Here is a 15,317-nt window from a genome sequence, read left to right on the forward strand (position 1 = left end):
GGCTAAATATAAACAAGAAGGCAACAGGGAAAAGTCTGTTCTCCTTTGTGATGGAATATACGTACCACTGCGTGTGTTTAGTATATGATGCTTGTCGAGCGACCAGCCGCCCAGACTGGTGGGATCCAGCTCGTAGCCCTGCAGGATGGCTGTCCTCTTCTCCCAGAGGATGAGACTGGCACAGGACTCATACTCATAGCCCACTGATACTATATGGGAAAAGGACGAAATAGAGAAAAAAAGTGATGAAAAAAACCCAACTGAGAAGAGAAACAACAGGAAAGGAGGCTGTGCAAAACTTCATCAGAGGCTCCAAACTTCATTTAAGCTGTGAAACGTGTGATACACACAGAAGCTAGTTAGCACCTGTACCAAAATCTGCTCTCACACCTAACTAACACACTCACAGGCTGCTAAATCAATTAAAAACCTTGTTAATTGGACAGATTGCCCGGTGGACCTTTTAACCTACAGGCCACGGCGGGTTTCTGCGCTGAAAACTCTGCCGGTGAAAACATTATCCCCCCCATCATGCACATGTGCTGACAGGCTCTCAGCTAATTTGACCAGATGCAGTAATGAAGTCTAGTGAAAACTAGTTGCGACGTTTGCGTGCATGCTAGTGTACCTATATTCTGTATGTGTGAAGGCATGTGTGTACTGTCGTGTTCCTGCCTGTTAAAAGTGTTTTAACACGTCAACTCCCACTCGAGTTGCGGAGAGAGTGCTGCTGCCGGCACCTTTTCAGCTCCACTGCAAACAATAGTGTCTGCATCTGTACCGATGGTTACCAAAATATAACCTCATCAGAAAACATGTTTTTGATTTATATTCTTTGAGAAATTTAAAATTACAGCCACTCTAGAGAACTGTGGCATCTTTGAGTGGGTGTAATTTCCCAAACAGAGTGCCCCTCATGATTTCAGTCCACACTCGAGCCCCAGATGTCCACTGCATCTGTGGCCTGACAGCCGTGTTTGGCTGACAGCATCTGTGAGCGACTGTGACAGCAGAATGTAATAGCACCGAGGCTCCCCTGGACTCCTGCTTGCTGCTCCAGTAGCTAACTGCTAACTCACCCTGATGGCTAATAACCCTTCACCACAGTTACGGCTGGCTGGCTGAACCACACGCGGCTTCAATGAAAAATAGACGTATGAAAAAAAAGCACTTAACTGTGGCTATACTGCGTAGTGGATGGAGGCTTGCTTTCTGGTGTATTATCTCTCCTCGGGCTCCTTAATTAGCACTCTCTCCCTCTGTCATAACCAGTGCTGCCTTACTGTAAAGTTTCTAGTCCCCCGACCCCAAACGCAGCTTCTCTTTCACTTACCGACAGCTTCAGAAAGTCCGTAGACCCTCTGCCCGTATGCGTCCGTCTTATCCCAGATGTAGGTGTAGGCCAAGTTGGGTGAGGCATGGAACCACTTCTGGAAGAGGTGGCCCTCCACTGCTACCATCAGGTGAACCTTCAGCAGGCCCATGGACACCACGGCAGGAGTCATGGTCACCTTGAGCAGGGAGCGGTACCCCTGTGTCCTGGAGCTGAGGTAGCACAGCTTTAGGCTCGTGCCAGGCACCTCGATCTGCTCATGCAGCACCTGGAAGACAAAGACAGGAGATGACAGGAGAGAGGGATTAGGGGGGGATTAGAACCAGTGGGAGTAATGGGGGTCACGCTTCCACTGACGGCTGAAGGACAAAAAAGGGAAAAAAACAATGGAAGAAATAAAGAAATCGAGGGAACAAATGGGGGGAAAAGCTATGGAAGCGAAAGGAGAAAGAGGCATACAGGAGAGCGGGAAGAGAAGCGAGGGAACCAGAAGGGAGATTAGCCGGCTGCCAGAGGTCAGTGGTACTGCACCTGTGTCTCCGGTATGATGGGTTTCTCCCCTGGGTTGGAGCTGAAGAAGGAGGAGAGAGGGGATGCAATCACAAGAGGGTCAGGCCTGACGAAGCCACTCAGGTCGCAGCCCGGGATCGTGTTTTCTTCTGTCTTAAGCACCAGAGTGTCCATAGCATAAAACTGGCTCCAGGGCAGCCACACGGTGCGCTCCTGGCTCAGGAAGGGGGCGCGCTCGAACCGCAGAGTCAGTGATGCCCCACCGTTAGCTATCAGGTCAAACCTGGAGAGGTTTGCGAGAAGAGGAGGGGAATGAGGTACAGATGGGGAGTGCTGTGGTGGACGATTATTTGGACTCATACACTATCAGTGTTTGTTTCTCCTAATATTATATTTACTCCACTGCTTTAGGAATAATTAATCAATAACAACAACATAAAACACCTGGAATAAATACTTGAAATTATTTCCTTATGATGCACCAAACATTCACAACATACATGCTGAAGAGACAACAGATAAATCTGAAATATAAAAAATACAATGTTGGAGCACCGGTTTTCATGTTGAAATGCTTTTATTAGAGGTTCTCCTTTAACCTTTTGTCATCAGATTATGGTTAATGGTTACAGCTGCGGGTTAATGATTAGGTCGCATACACATGTTTGCCATGGCAAACGGCCAGAGCTTTGTAAGTGTCCGGAACCGCTGCAGCCAAGAACCTCAAACAACTGGAAAAAAACAGCACTCATTAAAGCCAAACAAAGTCAGGCAGGGATATCAGAACATGTTCATTCAAGTCACAAGTCGGTGAAACTGGTGAGCAACTCCCCCCTGAAATACAAGGTCAATTAAATGTTACTAGAAGTTCAGATGTTTCGGCCTCAACTTGGCCTAACTGGGAGAAAAAACGCTGTAAAGAAAGCATTGGTGAGAGGAGGAGAAGAGTGCTTAAAGAACCTGAGACAGGGAACACAGACACTGCACATTTAATGAGTGGAGGTCAGTGTGAAGAACCAATGAATCAAATTTTGAAATAACATGTTACGGATGTCAGCCAGACTTAAATTCAATATAACTTGTAGGGAGAAAATTGGACCGAAAAGTTAAATTAAAACGGTCTAAAACTGCCAGAACCTGGAGTTCCTGCAGAAGAAATAGAAAAAAGACATGTCAGGTGAGTTATCAAGAAAGGGCTATTTAAGCAAAGGATTGTGGTACTTAAAAACCCATAATTTTGATGTTGTTTGGCTTTAAAAGTTTCTTTTAAAACAATAATATATAACTTGAAAAACAGGTCTTATTTACAGAAGTTGCTTACAAGCATTTGACTGGTACAATATATTGCATTAAAAGTCTTGTTTTCATAACTTCTTGCTCATTTTCCCATTATGTTTTTTGTTTTTTATTGATATATTTTAAATTAGGAGATTGTAGTGGTTAATTCTAAAATGTATTATTCTTGAACATACATTTACTCTGTTCTAATTTTAAATCCCCTTCCTTAGCTGTATCCAATTATTTGTGCCTGCAACAGTCTAGTTTCCTCATGGGATCTTCTAGTTTTATAATCTAATCTCATCTAATCTCATCTAATCTAATCTCATCTCATCTCATCTAATCTAATCTAATAATACAGCCTATGTGGTGAGGTAGTTGCAGAGATTCAGTGCCGCGTTGCTGTTGTACATACATTCCATCCTGCCGTGTCAGCGTGTATCCGTAGTGGGGATAGTTGACAAAAGACACGTTCACCCCCACCAGAGGTGTTCCATCTGTAGTCAACACCTGACCCCGGATTAGAGATGCCAAACTGGAAGAAGACAAGAGAGACAGATTGAGTGGGCGATAGTCAATCTATCAGCCCAACAGCCTTCCAAACCATCAATCATCTGGTTTGATTAATCTCGCCGTCTTTCAATCATCCAATTTGCCCGTTCATTTATTGCCCTGGTCCTCTACCACTCATTAATTAGAAACAATCAGCAACCCCCGCCATCTACATTAGCTCATGTCAATCATGTAAACAAAGCATGACAATGTGGATGGATATGTGCGTGTATGATGGTGTGTGTGTGAGTGGAGAACTGATACGCAAAGGGTAACATTTAAACATTATCATCACTTTGATTAGTTATTTCCTTTGAAATATATCTAAAGTCGGCTTGTGTAAATGTATGCAGACAAGAGTTTCACAGCTCCACTAAATCTACGGGGAATCTTGGCCGGGTCTGCTTTGGCTCTGGGACTTGTTAAGATCTTGGCTGGCTCTATGAACCATTCTCAAGTCTATTTGATATTTGTATTTTTCATGGCAAACTTTCACATAAACGTCAAACCTTCTAAGAACTTCAGAGTGGTGATACATTGATTGCTTCATCATTTATTCATTCACTTACATAACGTAGCATAACTGGACCATGAACTATGATTTTGTTATCTAATCTTATGTTGTTTGATGATAAATACATTGAATCTTGAATCTTTGTTTCTCCCTTCCATGTAATCTCACTGGTATATACAACTTTAAATTTCAATCAATGAACCCCTTTCATCATATGAAAACGTAGATGAGTGTGTTCGCTTTTGTGTCAAAATATCTCATTGATCAAATATCATGAGCATCAGCTGGCATGAACAACCTGGTTCAATCGACAAAAAGTCAATGGGATATTTACAGAAAATAAATAAAATAATCTCTGTTGTGAACACAAGTTTATTATACTTCAACGTTTTGTTCAGTAACTTGTTCACAAGTATTATTATACTTCAAGTATAAAGTTAGCGAAACGACTAATGGTCGCCACTGCTAAGCTTCTTACTACAAGACACTGTACACACTTTACTATAAATTGATCAGTCAACAAGTTTTAAAGAGTTTGTCACTGTAACCGTAAGATGAGTCTCTGTGTTCGACGTGATGACGTTTAATGTTCCCAACAACCTCTGCAGTCTCATTTAGCCACTTGTTAGCAATCGCCTTTCTTAACGCTTAATTCAAGGGTGGTTTATTTACTGATGCAATTTATGTCACAGAACAAAACGTGAAAATATCTAAAGCTTGTGTGAAACACGGACCTCATTTTCAATCATCTGACCAAAAATCAATTCAAAAAGCCCATTGACTTTGCGACGAGGGAACTCCTCCCCTCTTTTCTGTGTCAAGGAAATGATAAAAGGTGGAATATGTACGAAATGGCCATCTGTTGAATTCAAACAAACAGAGGGCAGCATATTACCAGAATAACTGCTAACTGCTGCTAACTCCAACTACTGTTAGCTCGTGAGCTCAATTATCCTGCAGCTAGCGGTTGTATAGGCCGACTCTGTCTGGACCAGGAGCTCGGGGCACCAAGGGAGTGTTGGTGTTGTTTACTATACACCTCTTGAGGTACAATATGGCTAGGGGCTAGCTAGTTAGCATGCTAACTTCAATAGATATCCCTGAAGCACAAGACATAATTGTCTGTGAGATAATGTCAACACTGTTACTCCTTCACATTACATTGATAATTTGAGTTAATTTTGGAATGTTTAAAACTACAAAACGTACATATTGCACTTTTAAAAGCTGCATGTTTGGTTTTGAAGTTGTAACTCTGATCTGTGAAGTCTGTGAATACCTTTGTCAGGCTCTTAACGCTGTGTGATGAAGCCGAAGACAGTTTTCTACAATGAGGTTTCTCACTAACTTACTCTTTCAGGTCATGGTCGAGGTAGCTGTCAAAGTCCCTAGTGGTCTAGGATATCTCTGGTGCTGTGAATACTAATGCTGTGTTTGTGTGTTTTCCTGCCATACCTGGAATTGAACGGGTTCTCCCCGGGGAGGATATGGGTGCTGTCACGCCCCACGAGCATCTTGACGCGGTCATAGAAGGAGCGGACGCGGGGCTGGGACATCGGGCTCTGCTGGATGACCAGGAGAGGGTCCCGGGAGCCCCGACACAGGGGGCTGTTTTGACAGGGACTCTGGATGCAGCAGTCTGGGTCCATGCAGTCAGTTAGTCCATCTGAGAGGAAGGAGAAAGAGCAGTGATGAGGAGGTGGTTTAAGAACTACCTCTTCCTTCCTTCCTTCCTTCCTTAATGTCCCTTCACATTTTTTTCCCTTCTTATTGAGGCCTGCACTTCTGGCAAAACTTTTCTCCCGCCCTGCCCAACTCACCTCCTTCGTTGTCCTTGTTGTCAGCGCAGGAGGTCTCCATCGCCACGCTGCAGCCGGGGCCCCTCCAGCCTGTCTGGCATTCACAATGCCAACTCTGCTGTCCCATGGTGCACTGGCCGTTCCCGTTACACAAGTTAGGACAGCCGTCTGTGTGGAGAGGACAGGAGGAGAGAGGGGGAGGGAGGTGAGAAGGAAGGAAAAAGGGGGAGGGATGACGGGAGAGAAGCAGGGTGATGCTTGTTTGTTCTCCTCAACAACGAAACACAGATGAACACACACATTGTCACGCGCACACACACACATGCTCATATGGTTATGATAGACCAATGAGTCTCACTCAATTTAATAACCACATGGTAGCACAGTGTAAATATTGATTGTTCAAGAATCAATCTAATTCAGCAGGTCAATTCTCATGCACACCTTCCCATCTGCGTGTCTCTGCAACACTGGGACTGCTGCTAACATGGTATGTGTGTATGTGTATGTGTGTGTGTGTGTGGACAGAGGTGGATGGAGCACTTACTTGATAGAGCCCCACCCGATCGTCACTCTCTCTCTCTCACAGTCTCCCTCTCTCTCTCTCTTACTTATGATTCAGTGTAGGTAATGGGATTCTGATGGCCTGAGAGTAAGGCTTTCTCATGAGAGAATGAGATTATGTTCGATGGAGTGTGTGTGTGTGTGCGTGTGCGCGTGTGGATGTGGATGTGTGCGGTGGCAGTCTATGAACTAATAAACTTTCACTTTAGCTTATGCAAAAAGCCCTACCAGAATCTGAGGCCCTGGAGCCAAGAAAGTTCTGTAACTAGCATAGCAAGACCACCCTCGACTCCAAGAGTGAGTTTAAGGCAAGGAGAAGCAGACATGTAAAAGGGAGGCTGGATAAGGAAATTTGCAATTATAGCGAGCAGTGTTAGATCATCACAAGCACTATCTGGTAACTTTTGGTTGGTTGTACTGGTACAGAAAGTGTAAAGGAATAGCCTGACATTTGGGGAAAGGCACCAATTTGATTTTTGGAAAGAGGTAGACGTGAAGATTGATACGACTCTATTTGTCCAGCTTAGAATAAAGACTGGAAACAGCCAGCCTGGGTCCAACCCACCAGTATGAAGCTCATTAATTAACATGCTATGTCTGATTCGTTTAATCCGTATAAAACATGTGCGTGAAAACTTAAACTTGTGGTCTCTCTCTCTTTTACATTGTGATATAAGGTGTTTTCAACATTTTGGTTCATTTCTCAGGGAATAATGCATGGATCTTGATGAAGAAAAATCAGGCGTATTTAGGTTTCAATGCGTGAGTACAATTACTCCAATACTAGTTTGTATTTTTTAATTTTTTTTACAGTTTTTCTAATCTTCATCTGCATTTTTGTAGCCAAAAAGGCTATCTGATCACAAATGGGCCAATAAAAACCCTGACATATGGAAGAAAAAAACACAGAACTGCTTAGCAGGCCAAGGTAAGACCACAACTTGTCGTTTTCACACCTCGGACAGAGCCAGGCTGGCTTTTACCCCGTTTCCACTCTTTATGCTAAGCTAAAGCAGCTAACTAGCTGCTGGCTTCAGCCTCATATTGAATGGACAAAGATGAGAACGATATCTTCACATCTAACTCCTAGAAAAGGAGAGCACTTCCCAGAAGGTTAAGTTATTCGTTTAAAGGGAAATTTACATGGTGCAACGCAGTAGATGCAACTTTGACATTCGGAGTTGCCCCAAAGGATTACATTGCAGCCATGTCGCGGCTGCCAGCTGAGAAGATATACCTGAGCAATTCCAAAACTTTTGGTGAGTATGAATCATTTACACACCCGAACATGCAAATATACGGCCCAGGTTTAAAATGACCAGAAGTCCCCTTTAAGATGACTCTGATCTCAACATAATTCCGCTAAACTAGTTCCAAATAAGAACAACATTTGTTTCTGAAAACTCATTATGACATTTTCATTTTCTTTTGATTGACATTTTTGCACATCAATGTCTTTTTCACAAAGGCCTTTCAACTGCTGACCTTTCTTGCCATTTTCCTGCATCGCTTTGAATCGTACCTAACACAAGACTGTGTGTTTGCCACATTATAATCTATCAGCGAGCGAGAAAAAAAGGCACGATGACACACAATGACAATGTTTTCTCCAGCAGCACAAAGAGCCCCAAACAAACTTGTCACAGTGATTTCCTCTTCAATAAATGAGCGAGCAGGATGCGACACTCTTAAGTCTACCCACGGGAGATGGAGGCAAAGACAGGGTTGACTGATAAAACAATACGTGCATGCACGCAAAAGGCACTTACTCACACGCACACACGCAGCACGACGCACCCTGGAGATATGACCTGACATTTCCCACTCAGTCGTAGTGTGCCGACACAGAGCGAGGAAGGACAAAATAACCCAGTGAGAGATTATGAATATGAAATGCTTTTCATTGAGTCCTGCTCAGTAGATTAATGAACATATTTTCACTCAAGTTGCACTGTAGGATTTTGCCCTCTAACAAATCGCCGCATCAATAAAGCCATGCATTATGAATACAAATAGTGCAATCTAAACCGTGGCAGCAGCTAAATTAACAGGCATTTCACCCCGATTGGCATTTTATCATATCAAAACACCAGGCGATGAGGGAAAGTCAACAAAGGACTTTGAGAAAGACAGTGCGCCATCTTGTTCCCAAGAAGAGAGTGGAAGGATGTGAATGTTTGTCTGTGTGTGTGTGTGTGTGTGGGTGTGGACGGCGGGGGCAGAGAGGCTTAACCACGTTTTTCAGCTCAACAAGAGGAATCAAATCAAAGGTTTTTATCTTTAATTATTACCATTTTCTGCATCAGGGGACTGATCATGACGCTGTATTAACAGTCAGGCTGGAATAGATTGTCCCCCAGTATTGAGCTCAGGGAACAAAGGCAGTTAGCAGTGATTGCCTGTTAAATGGAGTTGCCATTTAAAGCAGCCAAATACTTATGAAGCACCCGGACAGGACAATCCATAGTGGGCATTGATCGGCTTGCCTGGGCAGGCCGGCACGAGGCTCCTCTCTCTTTAATGCCAGGGCCCAGTCGATACCCCCTCATACTAACTAGAATAAAGTGGGATTTCAGAAACTATTAAGTCTCCCCTCCCCACTAATGTAGTTGGACTCTGATGAAATCCCCTTAAAAAGGAGGAGAAATTGCCTTGGGTTATGGGTCAGCACACACACTCTTGTGTGGCGTGCAGTGGGTGTGTGTGTGTGTGTGTGTGTGTGTGTGTGTGTGGTTGGGTTGTATGACTGAATAGAGAAAGATAGTGTGTAAAACTCTAGAGGAGGAGGTGAGACAGGGATAGAGAGAGACAGAAAGGATGAGAACAAAGTGCACAAAAGAGTCGAGACTTTGCGCTGTAAAAGTTCCACCATTCTCTCCATTTCCCACGTTTCCAGCTCCGTCTCCTCTAAAGGTCATGAAGTAAAGGTCGCAGGCATAAATCTAAGACCAGATAACTCTGCACTTTCTCAGATAAACCTCCGCTCATCCAGCCCTCCTATTCTTAATAAGCTACCTTATAGAAATTACATTGATTGTTCTTTGAGCTGTCTCTCTGCTTCCCTTTGGCTCCATCTGTTCTTCTTTACTCTCCCCCTCTTTCTTGCTCCCTCTTTAACCCTGCGATTTACCTTTTTTCTCTGGGCTGGCTCTTCATAAAACAATGAGAGCTATTCCATTAAGCGTAGAGGGTGAGAGGACACTCTCAACAGTGCTCTGGGGACCTGTACTGTCAGGCAATCTGTGCCGCTCCGACAGAGGTTCAGCTGCGAGGCTATCTATTAAGCATTCTTGCTGTGCGTGTGTGAGACATCTCACCCTAGACCTGCACCTTTCTCCACTCACGTCGATGTCTTGACCTCAGCCATGATTCTGTTTATCTATGTGTGATCTGGTTAAACTGTTTGGCTGTATTTTTGGTTGTTTTTTTTTTTCTAGGGAAGGGATGGGTTTGATGAAAAGATAGAAAATCTGGAATTAATGCTCGCTGAGTCATTCACGCACAATCAAACACACACGTGCACACAAAATGAATTTATTAGCCACTCTACCATGGCCGCGACTGTTGCGGCAAATACCCAAACGTAAACACACACACACTCGACAGCCCTGTGTGTTTTTTGACACCACATTAAGGCCTCGCATCAGTGGCCTATGAAATTCACCAATTACCTCCAAAGTTCTTTACGGCTTTCATCATTTTCTCCTCGTGTGAAGCAGCTGTGTTTACGCAAAACATGACCAGAATACCTGAGCAGAGTTATGTGTTTGTGTTTCCACATTGGAAAATATGGAGGAGAACACACACTCACGCGCATGCACATCCACACATTCACAGCACAGCCCCTCAACACTGCTGATACCACACTTTGGCTCTACGGTACCCCACAACACATCTAGGCTCAATGACAGCTAGCCCCTGCTGCAGCGCACTGCTGTAAATGGGAGCGCGCTGCATGGAGGGAGTTATCATTGAGGCTGGCACCCTAATCTACGGACAGATAGCACCACAGAGTCTACAGAGCCAAGCCAGGCCAAAACCCACAAATGCAGCAGCTAGCTTCTACCACCACAGGCTAAGAAACAAAACACCAGAGTCAGATACGGTACCTGCTTTGTCAACCATGCTCCCATGGTCTGCAGTGGGAGAAAACGTGCAAAAGGTAAGAGATGGGGAGAGTTTTTTTTTGTTTTTTTTTGAATAAATGCAAGCAACATCATGCAGAGCTGAAATGAACAACAGGCAAGCTGAGATAAGCTAACACTGAGAGTGTCTGGTGCTAGTGAAGTGTGCTTTGCGCCAAGCTGAGGCCTGACAACTCTTTCATCTTGGGCTGATGCTGCAGTCAAAGCTGCCCTACTTTCTGATGGGGGAAACGGGGAGATCATAAACTGTTATTCCCCTGTGCGTGTATATATGTGTTGGCGTGCGTGCGTGCGTGTATATGTGTGTGTTGCTCCGTGTGTGTGTTTTGGTGTTTGTTTGTTTGTGTGTGTGTGTGTATCAGATTGCAATCACAGTGCTTGTGGTGACAGGGAAATGAGACTTTGTGTCTCAAAGCACTGTGGGTGAATCAAAGGAATCTGGCACTCATCCATCCACAGTGACAGTGATTGACTGACATAAAAAGTCACGCTCACACACGCCGGCACAACTGTGTGCATGCACACGCACGCGCACGCGCGCGCGCGCGCGCACACACACACACACACACACACACACACACACGCACGCACAAACAAGAGCTTTGTTTTGATCACAGTGAGGTGAAGGGTTTTACCTTTCAACGCATAACTTTGGTGTTTCAAAGGCCAGAGAAACTAAGACTCCTGGGGTCTGCAGTTGAGAGGCAACCTAAAAGCGGTTAAATCATGCTCTTTTGTAATCCTCTCTCCCTCACTTCTGAGAAGTTTGCTCCCCTCCTGACGGCTCGCCCACCTCCTACGTCAGCCCTCCCTCTTCAAATTCCCAAGGGTCTCCCTTTTCCCTCCACTTCTCAATTCCAAATTCCTTTAACAAAGTGCACAGGAGCTGCTGACTGGGTGCTGGTGTTTCTGTGCACACCCACCAGTTCAGTTGACACACACATTAAACACACACCTCCGCACACACAGAACAGGCAGAGGCGCTTACCGATGGTGCAGTGCTCTCCGTTCCAGCCCTGGTGACACTGGCACTTTCCGTCCTTGCAGGTCCCGTGTTTGATGCAGAGCGGGTTGCACACACGCTGGTCACAACCTGCGCCGGTCCAGCCCTCCTCACAGCGACATGCTCCGCCCATACACACTCCGTGGGTGCCACAGTCAACTGAGCAAACCTCTGAGGGAGGGGAGAAAGGTTTGGGTCACAAACAATATTTACTGGACTCAAAAGGTGATATTTATGTCCATTTTTATTTGACTTTTTGTCATATGTGCACCCTTACACAGTGGCGATCGTATTCTGTAAGCAGTGATTTGGCAACTTGCAGGTTAAGATGTCTAGAAGAGTTTTTTTTGAGATGTCAGGGTTACATATAGTGGTTGTTTCAACAGTATCAAAATCGCTATATTTCAACCAAACTACTGTACATGTTAAAATATAATCATCTAAATGTCAATGAAACAATAATAATATGCAACCAGGAAATCTAAAAATTTGACTTTTAAACCCCGGTTTGAAAGTAAAGCCCCCCAAAAACAAAAAAAAAATCAGTTCTACGCTTGACTTCATCCCCTGCGACAGAGAGTAACAATGTCAAATTAAGCTGCCAAGTGCCTAAAGCAGCGCAATCAAACAATCATAAACAATCAAACCCGCATTACACTAAACACAATTCTCCATCTTACACCTCCAATTAAAATCAGTGATTATAGTATTGTGAACTGGGTTTATTTCCTGAGCCTTCATTACAGTCACTGTTTGCGAGGCTCAGATGTTGCAGGCAGCGGCGGTGCATGCAGTGAGATGTGACAATCCTGCTCGTGTACTCAGGACCCCTGCTGTGCGGGGAATGTACTATGTACAGACGTTTTGATGCACACTTGCTGAGGGATCCTGCGGTGTGAAACAATGTTGTCTTTATTAAAGTTAAGCATTGCTACTCTCATAACAAATGCTACAGCTCTGTTTGTGATCCTGGGATTGGAAGTGTTGTGAGGTTGTCATGGTGGAGGTTGCTGTCTCTGTTACAGAGGCAGCTCAAGAGCTTTATTTTATTGAGATACAGAATCACAGAGGTTGAGTATTTTATTATGAAAGGAAGGTGTGTATAAGCAATATCTATCTTCAATTTTCTACTCCATTCAGGGGTGCACCAGGGACAAATGAGCCTCATGCACAGAAGGCGATTCCAGGCAACCGCTATTTTCTTCTTGTACCATCACTTCACCTTCTGTTATCTGTATGTGTCACTGTTTATAATGCAAACACATCTCCAACATTTATAGAGTCAGTGAGTTTAAGAAAACATCTGGCTTTGGCTCTTACTCTGTAAGCTTTGGCTCACTCTCAGGAACAAACGGCCTTTGTCACCACGGTTTTGTTTAAAAGTAAAATTTAAACTTTTCTAATTAGTTGCTCTGTGTGAGTGTGTGGGTCGATGTTGAAGTCTGTGGGCGGGGTTGCGTAGGTCTGTTTTGCGTTTGTTGGTGTTGTTTGTGGGTGGCGATTCTTCATTTTTATTAAAAATGTTCTTTGTTGCTCTTTTGTCGCTGCTTTTTTATTCATTATATTCTTTTATACATGTTACATGTTGTTACACTTACGTGCGGCCCATTGTAATAAAATGTGCTGTATGAATAAAAGTCTGTTGTCTTGCGCGATTTCGGATTTTGAGCACTACCCTCATAATCGCAAAAAGCTGTCAGAACCATACTGTTACTGACAGTCTATTGAGAGAGATGATTTGATATAACCCTGACAGTAAAAAACTTGTCACATTGTGTTCCTTTTTGTTCCAATTTGGCTTAGTGGATATAACAGTTGCTGTATCCTATTTCTCGGCAAGTTGTATTGTTTGTGGTCTTGTAGATTCCATCCAAGCACAGTTTGAAAACCAAAAGCCGTATGAAATAAAATGGTAAACTAATTAGCCATGTATCCCAGGGGACCAATATGTTGGAACAATGGGTTCTTCTTACTCCATCTTTCCTCCCTGTATTTTACTCTTTTTAGGCGAAGCAGCCCTGCAGTCGTACTCACCCATAGAGCAGTCGGGTCCCATCCAGTTGGGGTCACAGCTGCACAGACCGGTGTCTGGTATGAAGGCCCCGTGGCCGTGGCACTGGTCTGGGCACTGAGCCCTGGGCAGCTCGCAGTGGAGCCCTCCCCAGCCTGGCTTACAGTGGCACTCCCCATTCACACAGATGCCATTGTTGGAACACGTCGGATCCAGGCAATCCACTGCATTGAGCGAGAGGTACACCAATGTGAAGCAAAAGAAAATATAGAGAAAAAACAAATGAACAAAAACCAACAGGAGCTAGAAAGTGTCACATTAGAGGTAAGGCTAGAAACAAATTAAATATTATGAGTCTCTTTAAAAGAAAGAGATGAGGCAGAGGACATATTTTCTTTCTCTGTGTACACAAAAAGATAATGAAATAAAAGAAAATATGTCCAGACATATTACTAAGGCAATTAAAGCTCACAATAATGAATAGCTGAGTCTATAATTGGGGCATAGTAGCAAATGTGCTCCACTCTGAAAGAGCAGCGAGCCTCTCTGACACATTATTCGCTGTGAGCGCTTGTGTATGCATTAGTGTGTATGTGGGTAATACATAGGGGAGAATCTGACACTGTCAGTCTGCCAGCTTGACAGGCAGCTCTGAGTCCGAGCAGTGAGTGAAAACCAATTTGACAAATTACCTCCTCCCGGCAAAGCGCCCACCCACCCCTCTCCTGGCGTCCTCTCACTGTTCCATCCCTCTCTCTCCTCGTCCTCTTTGTCTGACACCTCTCTCACCCCTCTCCTCCCCCCTCCTCAGGCATCATTGACCCCCCGTCGCACCCCTTTCCCACACACACATTCGTGGAAAAAGCGCCCGATCGCACATAACCTCGGCCCTCCATTTCTGTTTGCCTGGCAGAAACGGCAGATCACAGTTATCGATTTTCATGTCGCTGGCACTCCAGGTAAATTGTTTGAGGGACTCTGCTGTGATGAATATCAGATTTGAGACCAGAGGAGGAAGGGAGGGAAAAAAAAATTGGATGAGAGGGAGATGGAGAGAAAAAAAAATGAAGAGCAGGAGAAAATGCTGACCTTGTTCTCCGGCCCTGTGTCTTGACTTCTGCTGTCTGTCACTCTACTCCTTTTCTTCCCTTTGTCTTTCTCTCCCTCTCTTCATCTTCACCCCGGCGAACTGTGCTCTCTCTTCTCCCTCCTTTACCAATTCTCTCTTTCTTCATACATATTCACCTCTCACCGCTGCCCTGACTTATCCCTCCTTTTCTCTCTCTTGCTCTCTATCTTTGTGACGACAGAGAATGTGGCGGGCTGATCCTTCTTAACAAGGATCAATAGAAGCAATTTCATCCCTTAATAAAATCTCTGACGTGTTTGGCTGCGGCATCATACTTCATCTGTATATATGGAGGGAACGGACACTCAGTCAGAGTACGATTATGCCATGATGAGCTGTCTAAGTTAGAAGGAGTGTGTGTGTGGATGTGTATGCTGCTGTGCAAACATTCATGTTTCCGACTTGTCAAAACCCATAAAAAAAAAAAAAAACAGCCAAAAAAAAAAAATGAGACCATCCCACATCCTCGAGGATCACCA

At 44.3% G+C, this 15,317-nt stretch overlaps 1 protein-coding gene across 2 annotated transcripts in view; it reads right to left on the reverse strand.

Moving 5' to 3' along the window:
• The window catches only part of tenm2a (teneurin transmembrane protein 2a), a 157,845-nt gene that overhangs the window by 14,183 nt on the left and 128,345 nt on the right, over nucleotides 1-15,317 (reverse strand). Inside the window, exons 11-19 of one of the 2 annotated variants that reach the window (XM_073486804.1) lie at nucleotides 13,733-13,933; nucleotides 11,684-11,869; nucleotides 10,660-10,686; nucleotides 6,008-6,154; nucleotides 5,643-5,853; nucleotides 3,537-3,656; nucleotides 1,865-2,126; nucleotides 1,334-1,601; nucleotides 66-209 (exon numbers count right to left, since the gene is read on the reverse strand). In XM_073486804.1, the coding sequence (XP_073342905.1) occupies nucleotides 66-209; nucleotides 1,334-1,601; nucleotides 1,865-2,126; nucleotides 3,537-3,656; nucleotides 5,643-5,853; nucleotides 6,008-6,154; nucleotides 10,660-10,686; nucleotides 11,684-11,869; nucleotides 13,733-13,933 (1,566 nt within the window). The remainder of the gene's footprint in view (nucleotides 1-65; nucleotides 210-1,333; nucleotides 1,602-1,864; nucleotides 2,127-3,536; nucleotides 3,657-5,642; nucleotides 5,854-6,007; nucleotides 6,155-10,659; nucleotides 10,687-11,683; nucleotides 11,870-13,732; nucleotides 13,934-15,317) is intronic. The other variant, XM_073486805.1, reaches the window with a different exon arrangement.

The sequence above is a fragment of the Pagrus major genome, chromosome 18 (genome assembly GCF_040436345.1).
Source record: "Pagrus major chromosome 18, Pma_NU_1.0".
Classification (NCBI taxonomy): domain Eukaryota; kingdom Metazoa; phylum Chordata; class Actinopteri; order Spariformes; family Sparidae; genus Pagrus; species Pagrus major.